Genomic DNA, 9,547 nt, shown 5'->3' on the forward strand with positions numbered 1-9,547 from the left:
GTCATATTTAACCCTCTGATTGGCTCATCTTCACTTTTGTTTTGTTTATATGTATATAAAACATCTGGCTTGTTCCAGATCATCCCGCAGATGCTGGATCAGATTGGGATTTGGGAAGTTTGGAGGCCAGGTCAACACCTTGGGCTCTTTGTCATAATATTCCTTGAGACATTTCTGAGCAGTTTTAGCTGCTGTGGCTCATCAGGATAAATCCTAATGACTTTGATGATCCTCTGATATTTAGTGACCAAAAGGACAAAGTTGTTGCCTATTTTGTGCTATATCTTTAAATCTGCCTGATGGATTGGCACTGAATTTGGTTCAGATATTCATGTTCCTCTGATTTTATCTTGTGCCATCTTAATTTACTCGGGTTTTTATGACCTGTTAACTACAAAACGAATGACAATCCCATCAGCCTCAGCTGCACTTTGTTTTTATTGCTAATTAGCATGCTAGTAAGTTAAACTAAGATGGTGAATATAGGTAACATGTTATCTGCTAATGATCAGCATGTTAGCTTTGTCTTCTTTTTACATATCCTTTTTGATTTTTCAAACTTTTCTCAGAGCCCTTAATGTTGTTATTCTTTTGAGAAATTCATAACATGTCAAAAAATTCCTGGCACAAGATCCATTTACTGGAAACTTTCTGCAGCCTTCTGCCACATCTTGCTGTCCTCAACAGCAGTTCTTCTCACATAACCTATAAATAGAAGTTTGTGTCATGATCTGTTTCAATAATGAACTCTCAGGATAAAATTCTCAACAGTTTTCAGCCTCTCACATTATGAATCCAGTCAAACAAGCTTAACAGGATATTTTATCAAGTAATCTTAGCATTTTTATTAAATGTTTAGAGAGTTTACTGTCACTAACAAAAGAGGAAAAAGCAGTATACAGTTTTGTTGTTAATCTTAGTATAAACTGTGAGTGTTTCTACAGAGTCTGAGATGCAGGCTGATGAGTAGTGTCATTAAATGATCCTTGGTTGGATTTGATTTTTTTTTTTAATTTAATCATGAGAACTGTACTGTTAGAAATGCAGAAGTACTGTGTCAAAGGCAACCAGGCTTCACTAGATTTACTTACAGCTGTCAATGGAACAGGTGAAGTGAATAACATTGAATAACAATCCAATGTTCTGCTGGGAAACCTTGCGTCCTTCATTCATCTCGATGTTACTTTGACACGTACCACCCAGCTAAACATTGTTGTAGACCAAGCACACACCCCCATGGCAACAGCACTCCCCAATGGCAGGGGCCTCCCCCAGCAGGATAATGCTCCCACCAAACCCACAAAAACTGCTCAGAAATATCTTGAGGAACATGACAAAGAGCCCAAAGTGCTGACTTGGCCTCCAAACTCAGATCCCAATCCGATCCAGCATCTGTGGGATGATTCGGAACAAGCTAGATCCATGAATGCCCCACCCCGCAACCCACAGGACCCAAAGGATCCGCTGCCAGTGTCCCACTGCCAGACACCACAAGACACCCCCAGAGGTCCCATTTCCATGCACTGATGGGTCAAAGCTGTTTGGGGGTCATAAGTGCGACCTACACAATATTAGACAGGTGGTTTTAATGGTGGGGCTGATTAATGGATCCTGAATTCCTGAGCAAACGTTCATGGTAGTTGCTGAGATATTTCAGTCTGGACCAATGTGGTGGACCAAACAACAGTGCCATCTATAGAGCAATGCAATTTTCATGGCTATAAATAATAGCAGTGGTTATTTAACAATGACACAAACCTTTCCTAACCATCACTAGGTAGGTGCAGTTGCCTAAACTTAACCAAACCTCAACAATAAAGGTTCCAGGTCAGAAATCAGTTTTGGAATAGTCATTTGTTTTGGAAGACATTGACAAGCAACCTGTCTTTTTGTTTAAATACATGGGGTGGTAGTAAATATAATAATAATATATAATATTATAATAGGTCTTTAAACAGAATGAATCCTAAAATGTTTTGTCAAACCACCTTCAGCTTCCTGTATACGTACTTGTACATTTCGTATGAAGCATTCTTGTTCATGTAAATTCTCCCTGAGAGGAATCTGAAGCAATTAAAAAAGAATGCTTTCATGAGTCAGTCCTAATGTAATGTTATCCACATGGAAAATCTGTCCTACCTGAAATTGTGCCCACATATTTTTATAGCACAAGTGTTAACATGAGAGGGCCCTCTGCAGCCAGAGAAAGGTCTGGAAGCCTTTCTGAGGGCAGGTCCTCGGCTCGGAGCAGCACTCCAAGATGAAACGCTAACCAGGCCAGCCGGTGATTACATGATATTTATAGATGGCAGAAATGGGAGCTTGTTAAGCACTTTATTTGGAGCAATAGTTAAAAGTGATATCAAACTTTCACTGGTGGTTTCTGTCTTTTGCCTGTTTCTGAACTCACAGGACGCTGGAGGTTCATCGTACCTTTGGTTTCGATATTAGTGAAGATAGGTTGTTTGTTTTGGTTTTTTTCTACCTGATTGTGTTAAATTTCATTATCAATAAGGAACTTTTAATACAATTGAGAAAATGTAGGTTAGAGGGGTAAAGGTCGTCAGCTGTCAGCCGGAATTTGCTTGTACGATTGGATGATCACAAAACCTCTTGTTCTTGAGGTCTATCCACCAAATTCAGGTAAACATCAGTCCTCAGTTAAAGTTAAAAAGTTAAATTTATGCATTTTATATATGAAATTTGGCACTAGTGGATGTCTTAAGATGTCTCTGTTCCTTGTTCTCTTTTAAAGTTATCTGATTCTGCAAACATCCCTTAAGAAATACCTTAATTGTCTGTTAATCTATCTATAAGATAAAATCCCTTAAATTGCTTAATTTAACACTTCAGTTTGCTTCCAAGCACAAGGGACAAGCTGCATAAATATAACAACTACAAGTAAGCAGTAACAGCAGACATTGCTGATAATTAGGACTTTATTTCCATCTTTGAGGATCAAATTGTGTTGTCTGAAAAGAGCTATTAATTATTCCTTGAGAAGGAAGGCTGTAAGAAGAGTTAAAGAGTTTTTTTCCTGCTGTATCTCTTTGTTTGGTGCATATGTCTAAGTATATGTCTCAGCTCAAAAAAATGGTTCTTTGTTAGCTTGCGAGCTGGCTGTTAGCCTCGTACTGTGTTCAGCTGTGGAGAAAGAGGCTGTGCTGTTTATTTCCTCAGAGAAAAAACTCCACAGCTGAAGGCGGCATAGGTGGAGTGGCAGTGAGGTGACGCTGGGATTTGAAATCTTGCCAGATTTAAAGGACGTGTCCTTAGTGAGAAATCCACCCCTAATTAGCGACAAGACGTTCATGTTTCAATACATTCTGAATCCTGTAGAGACATGTAGCTTTACTTTTATTAACATTCTTGCTGGGAACGATAAGAAAAGCTTGTAGATCATGAAATATGATGCAAATTAGAACGAGACAAGAATGACGCAAAGCTTGGTGTCCGATTCGTGGATTTTAATTAGATCTTAGAAACAGATGCAAGTTCTGTTGCAATCTGAAACAGCTTTTGGACTCTTTACTTGTTTTAAGAAGTCTAACCAAAGCAGGTTTTGGTCCATATGTACATTTCTCTGTTTTTATTCATGTTGTACAGAGAAAAACAGTCAAATCATCCTTTTTCAGAATCTAGGTTTAAAAGTGCCATAAGGACATAAATATGATTCCTGGTACTAGATTGAGCTTTTTAGGAGATGCAACAACAAATAGTCAACGGTTTTTTCCTTAAATTTGCCAGCCCCAGCCTTTATATGTACTATATGTACCCATCACTTAAACTCAGCTCCTTCAACACAATAGGAAGCCAAAAACAACCCCCCAGAAAACACAGAAATGTCTATACTGCCCCACTCCTTTCACCAGTCCTGTCTTCATCTGGTTAAACGTTTGAACTCTGGTGGTTTTATAGTGAATGTGAAGCATCATCTTGCTTTTCCTCCCTTTTATAGTGTCTTGGTGTCATCGAGCGGAGTCCTAAAAATGATATCAGGCTCCTCCTCAACGACCTCTGATTCACGGGGAGAAGTTGGCGGGGGTTGATTATATTTCAGGAGCTTGCCGGCCGATTGGTCTGAGGATACTGCATTTCCATAAACAGGAGTTCCATATCCATATCCGAGCCCTCGTATATATACACCCCGGGAATGATTTCTTCCCACTGCTACTGGCCACTGCTGCCCTCCTCCTCGTCTTTCTGTCTCGTCGTAGGTGAGACTAGTTTCCCTTTCTTCCTCCTCCTCCTCTGTGCATGCCTGGAAGGAGCTAGTAAATCGATACGAAGCGGCTGTGTGGAGTCTTTTTGAGGAGTCCTGTTTGTAAAGTGCTAAGGTGATGAAAGTCCTGACCTCTCGGGTTTGTTATCAAGTGATGAGAAATGTGATCCAGGGCGACGGAGAGGGCTGATTGAGATCTGAGGACTGGGTCTTTAAACAGCGCTGTACAGAGATTTTAATGAGCTGAGGTTGGATGATGCTTATTTGTTTGTTTTTTGACTTTTGCTGAAGATTTGTTAGATCTCTAGTTTTTTTTTTTTTTTGGGGCTGTTTTGGGAAGTTTTTTGCAAAGTTGCATCATGTTGAGTCTTAATTTTGAGCCACTGGAATCTTGTAGAACTCAGATTATGGGATTATTGAAGCTCAAGTCTTTGGTTGTTTGAGTTTTTGGATATGACAGATGATGTTGAAATTTTGTTGTTGTCAGGAAGTAAAATTAAGTGATTTGGTGTCAAATTAAGCCACCAAGAATTCCACTTGTTCCCAGTCCATTTTCTGCATTGATTAAATTGTTTCATGACTGTAACACTTGAACAAGTTGTGTTTGTTAAAATAATCTTTGTTGGATTTTGCTTTGACCTTTGCAGTGAATTTTTAATTTTTAAAGCTTTTGGCCAGTTGAAAGTTTAGAAATGTGACTGGAGGTTTGGTCAGAAAATAGGTTTTAAAAGATAAAATTGATAGTCATGACAAAGGTATGACAGTGTATTCTCATATAATTGATTGATTTGAAAAGGTTTCAAATTTCTGCACTTGGACTGGACTTTTCTGGAATTTTTATATGGAAAAAAAGGTAATGGAGTGTGTTGTCATTTTTAAAGCATTTTATTGATCTGAAAAGTTTAGAAATTTGATCTTCACACCTAAATATTTTCTTTTAATACAAAACATTAAAAGATTTAGTTACTTGTAATGATTTTTTTTTTTTTTACAGTGCATTCTCATTTTCAAAGTATTGTGATTTATGAAGTTTTGGAATTTGAGAGATGGATATATTCATTGAGTTTTTTATCTGCATCTGTTTGTCGTCCGGTTTCCGTCGTATTTCCAGACTCATTAGACGTGAAGGAATCCTGAAACCTTGAATTATTTTTAGCAGAAATAACTATTGACATCTGATTCAGGGGCCTGAGTGACTTGTTTAGATGGGTTTGTTTTTACAGTGCATGTCGGGTGGTGAAAACACTGTCGCTGCAGATTCCCTCTCACGAAGAGGAATCAAAGTGTTAACTCCCTGAGGAAATTTAGTTTTGAACACCTGTAAAAGAGCTTATCGCAAGAACGTCAGTGGAGACATTTGACCCCTCAGCTCCAAACTTAGCTCTGTCATCACTCAGCCGCTCATCAACTGTTTGAATAGATCTGGTTTCATATGTTGGGGGGGGGGGTTGATATTTAAGCATGGAGCAGATTATAACATCTTTTATTCTCCTTCAGCTTTTCAATGAGTTCCTTCTGTTCAAACAGGTTGTGAAGAAAAGAAACCGCCAACATGTCTGAGTAAGTGTTGACTCCATTATTAGTTACTGATTTTTAGTGATGGAAAATACTTATTTTCAATGTGTAATTAGATGTTTTAGAACAAACTGCAGAAAATAAATCAGTGCCACTGTTAAAATGTTCAACTACATGTGAAATTGTCTGCTTTTAAAGTATCAGCCATGAAATTTACTCAAGTATTCAACGTAAAAGTAACTTGATGCTGTGAAGATGAGAGTTTAGGATTGGAAAGAAAGAAGGAAAGAAAGGAGGAAATAAAATGAGGCAGGAAAGAAAGGAGGAAAAGAAATGAGGAGGACAGAAAGGAAGAAAGAAGGAAAGAAAGCAGGAAAAATTAGGAAAAAGGAAGGAATTAAGGGAGGACGGAAAGAAAGAAAAAAGAGGGAAAGAAAAAGTAAAAGAGGGAGAGTTAGGAGACAAAGAAAGGATGAAAAAGAGTAAAGAAGAAAGGAACAAAAGAAAGCAAGAAAAATAAGGAAAAAGGAACAATGAGAGAAAAAGAAAGAACAGGAGAGACGAAGGAAAGAAGAAGAAAGATCAGAACGTGAAAGAAAACCATAAAAGAGTAAAGAAAGGAAGTCAGAAAGTGGGAAAAACAGAAAAGAGGGGAAAAGTTGGAGAAAGAAAGAAAGGATGGAAAGAGATGAAAGAAAGAAATAATGATCTGAGGAAGGATAAAGGAATAAGGGAAAGAAAAGAAAGATAAAAGGAGGTCTGGAAGAGAGACAGAGAAAAGCGAAGGATAAATCCTGAAAGAACAGAATTCTGTCAGTTTTAGATTGATTTTGTGATATCATCTGTTTCCTGTCGAGACTCTTGACGATGCTGTTTCTGCTCTTTACAGAAAAAAGATGACTTCGAGCCGCAGACATCACCTAAAGGTACGACACACCTTCAGTTTTATTATCACAGAGTAAACTGGTCTGACAACAGAACAGCTCACAACATCTACAGTCATTATATTAAAATTATTATCAGAGTGAAACAACATAGGTCTTTGTTAAAGGACCAGTCAGTCACTTTTTAACCTCAGTAAAATCACTGTTTTTGTCAATGGAGTCTGGTACTGATGTATTTAACCCAAAACCCTGTAGCATAGTTGATAACTTGACTCTCAGTTAATAGTTTTAATAATAATGTTTGGCTCAGGATTTTCAACAGTGTATTTGGTTTGTGTTGAGACAGTTTAAAGCTTGGAGGCGCCACCTGCTGGTTAAAGCCATAAAACACACAGAGAATGTTTCAGAAAGGAAGCTGCTGATACTTTATATATTGAATAAAATGTTATTTTTAAAAACACTGTGCGTAATTTAGGATCTGTAAAAAACTTAATCTTACTTAAACAAGGGACTAAACATTTATGCCACACAAATATAAGGCTCAAAAGGAAAAAAAAATGCATTAAAATGCATGATTTCCTAATACATTAAAGCCATGTTTCAAGTTTTAAGCTGTTTCACTGTTTGTTTTTTAATGCCTCGGCTGAATCTTTCCTGAGCATATACAGTTAAGTATTATTCCAATATTGATTCTTAACAAAGTGGAAAAGTGGAATTATTGACTCATAATGTCTAAATATCTAAAAAGTAAGTACAGTAAGGCAGACTGTCACATGTGAGAGTGTGGTTTACATTCATTGACAGCACTTTGGTTAAGGTTAGTGAAAGGTGGTGGTTTTGGTTAAATTTATGTAAACACATTTTGTCTTACTCACTGTTCAGACAAAATGAACTCACTTTGTATTAAAGCAGACCACAATTTTCATTAACCTTAACCTCGAGTGCTGCATGTGCCCAAACAGAACCATAAATTACTGCTATAATGCTGTGGTCACTACAAGTTGATATTTTGCTACTACGACTGCTACTTTACTACTATTAGGCAGTTCCAGTCTATGGAAGCTAAATGAATCAATACATTAAATGTTGTGACTATTTGACGTACGAGCCACTATCACAAAAAATATGTGAATTTGTGTCCATGCACACAAAATGAGTGGTGACAATTTATTTTGAATGTAAATATGTCAAATATTGCCTCACATGTGACCTGACAAATAAAAACAAATGTTGCAGCAGGTTGTTTTCTTCCTTGATTGACGGTCAGCTTTCCTCCTGTCCTGCAGAGTTTGATGCTGCAGATTGCGGCGAACTGGATTGAAAATGAGAAGAAGGAAATCGCAGCAGCCAAGCAGGCCTACATGGCTGAACACTGCCCTGCACCCAACCTGGGCGGAGACCAGGCCACTCTCATGGTGAGAGACACTTCAGTTCACAGTTTCATGCTTCACCAGAATCTACTGATGTTTAGTTGACTTTTATCTAATATATAAGCTCAAAAACATGAACCAAAACTCAGACTGACAGCTAAAATAGTTCAGGTAAAGGTGCTATATGAAAGTTTTTGCTATCACTACACAACTATCGTTTCTAACGTTTTTTGTTGTTGCAATTATCTCATTTTATGCTGATGATGTTCCATCAGCCTTTTGTCATTATTATTGTCGGCTATTTGAAGTATAATTTTCATCAGTGAACAGTTGCTTATGTAGAAATTACGTCTGTCTTTCCTTTCACAGGAAACCTGCAAAAAGCTTCACGCCCTCATCGACAAAGTGGATGAGGAGAGGTACGACCTGCAGGCCAAAGTGGGCAAGGCCGATAAAGAGGTACACCTCCTCCAGCTGTGCAGCCACTGAGTTGTTATCCACATAAGAAAAACTGGCGGGGTATTCAGTAGACCGCATACATTTCTGTGTAGCTCTTATCTTGATCCAAACTGTACTGTTTCATAGAACTCAACTCTGCTCTATCTCGCAATGTTAAGGGAAAAAAAAAAACCTGCATCCGGCCTTTTGACTGGATCCACACTAAAAATTTAATGGGTTCGTCACTGGCTCATACTCCATGTATTCACCCACAAACAGATATGGGTGAATACATAACCTCCTGTCTGGTAAAGTCAATTTATGTTAAATCATTGGTTACGAATTTTTTTACGGTTCCCGTCGTTTCCATCTAAATACCTGGACACTTTATTTGGAATTTCAGAATTATTAATTTCCCTTTATTTATTTATTTACTTAGGTATTTCCAAGAAATGTCTTTGGTCTTCTGTCACAAAGGAATAAGTTTTAATTGTTGACAATAAGAAAAAAGGAGAAGACTTCTTCTTGTCTTTAAACTGCTTGGTCGCTCTTAGATCGACGACCTGAAGATCAAAGTGGTCGACCTGGCTGGAGTGAAGAAGCCCGCTCTGAAGAGAGTGCGTATGTCCGCTGACGCCATGTTGAAAGCTCTGCTGGGCTCCAAACATACAGTCAACCTGGACCTGAGGGCCAACCTGAAGCAAGTCAAGAAGGAGGTGAAAGAGGAGGTGAGTCTTTACGCGAGGACACTCAGGCAGGTAATACAGAGTGTAACTGAACTGTGGACTTCTGTTGACTGTGAACTGTTTGTGTCCTGCAGCCTATAGAGGCCGGTGACTGGCGTAAGAACATTGAGGACAAGGCCGACAGGAAGAAGATGTTCGAGAGTTCCTAAAGAACTTAACTCTGCTCGTGGCTCTTGTAGTTGCTCTGGGCTGTTAGCACTTTTTATGGAATTTTTCATTGAGTTGAAATACCTTTTGTTTCATTAAATCTGTAAGTTTCAGCTTGGTCTGTTATTGTACATTTGTAAGTAAGCAAGTAGCTAAGACGGGAAATTATCCTTTAAACCAAAGACTATATATAAAGATGGATGACATGTCTCCACTTCCACCCAC

The 9,547-nt window shown here is 38.2% G+C and overlaps 1 protein-coding gene across 2 annotated transcripts; it reads left to right on the plus strand.

The window, feature by feature from the left end:
• The first annotated feature begins 4,098 nt into the window (after window positions 1–4,098).
• Window positions 4,099–9,435, plus strand: LOC108902758 (troponin I, fast skeletal muscle). 2 transcript variants are annotated; one of them, XM_018704754.2, is made up of 7 exons: window positions 4,099–4,217; window positions 5,750–5,782; window positions 6,627–6,663; window positions 7,908–8,036; window positions 8,361–8,450; window positions 8,984–9,157; window positions 9,250–9,435. In XM_018704754.2, the coding sequence occupies exons 2-7, from the start codon at window positions 5,775–5,777 to the stop codon at window positions 9,322–9,324; spliced, it is 513 nt and encodes a 170-aa protein (XP_018560270.1). In that variant the 5' UTR covers window positions 4,099–4,217; window positions 5,750–5,774; the 3' UTR covers window positions 9,325–9,435. The 2 variants fall into 2 exon arrangements, with proteins under 2 accessions (XP_018560270.1, XP_018560277.1); XM_018704761.2 differs by lacking the exon at window positions 4,099–4,217 and adding an exon at window positions 4,319–4,337.
• Window positions 9,436–9,547: the final 112 nt, after the last annotated feature.

This window comes from Lates calcarifer, linkage group LG10 (genome assembly GCF_001640805.2).
Source record: "Lates calcarifer isolate ASB-BC8 linkage group LG10, TLL_Latcal_v3, whole genome shotgun sequence".
NCBI lineage: Eukaryota > Metazoa > Chordata > Actinopteri > Centropomidae > Lates > Lates calcarifer.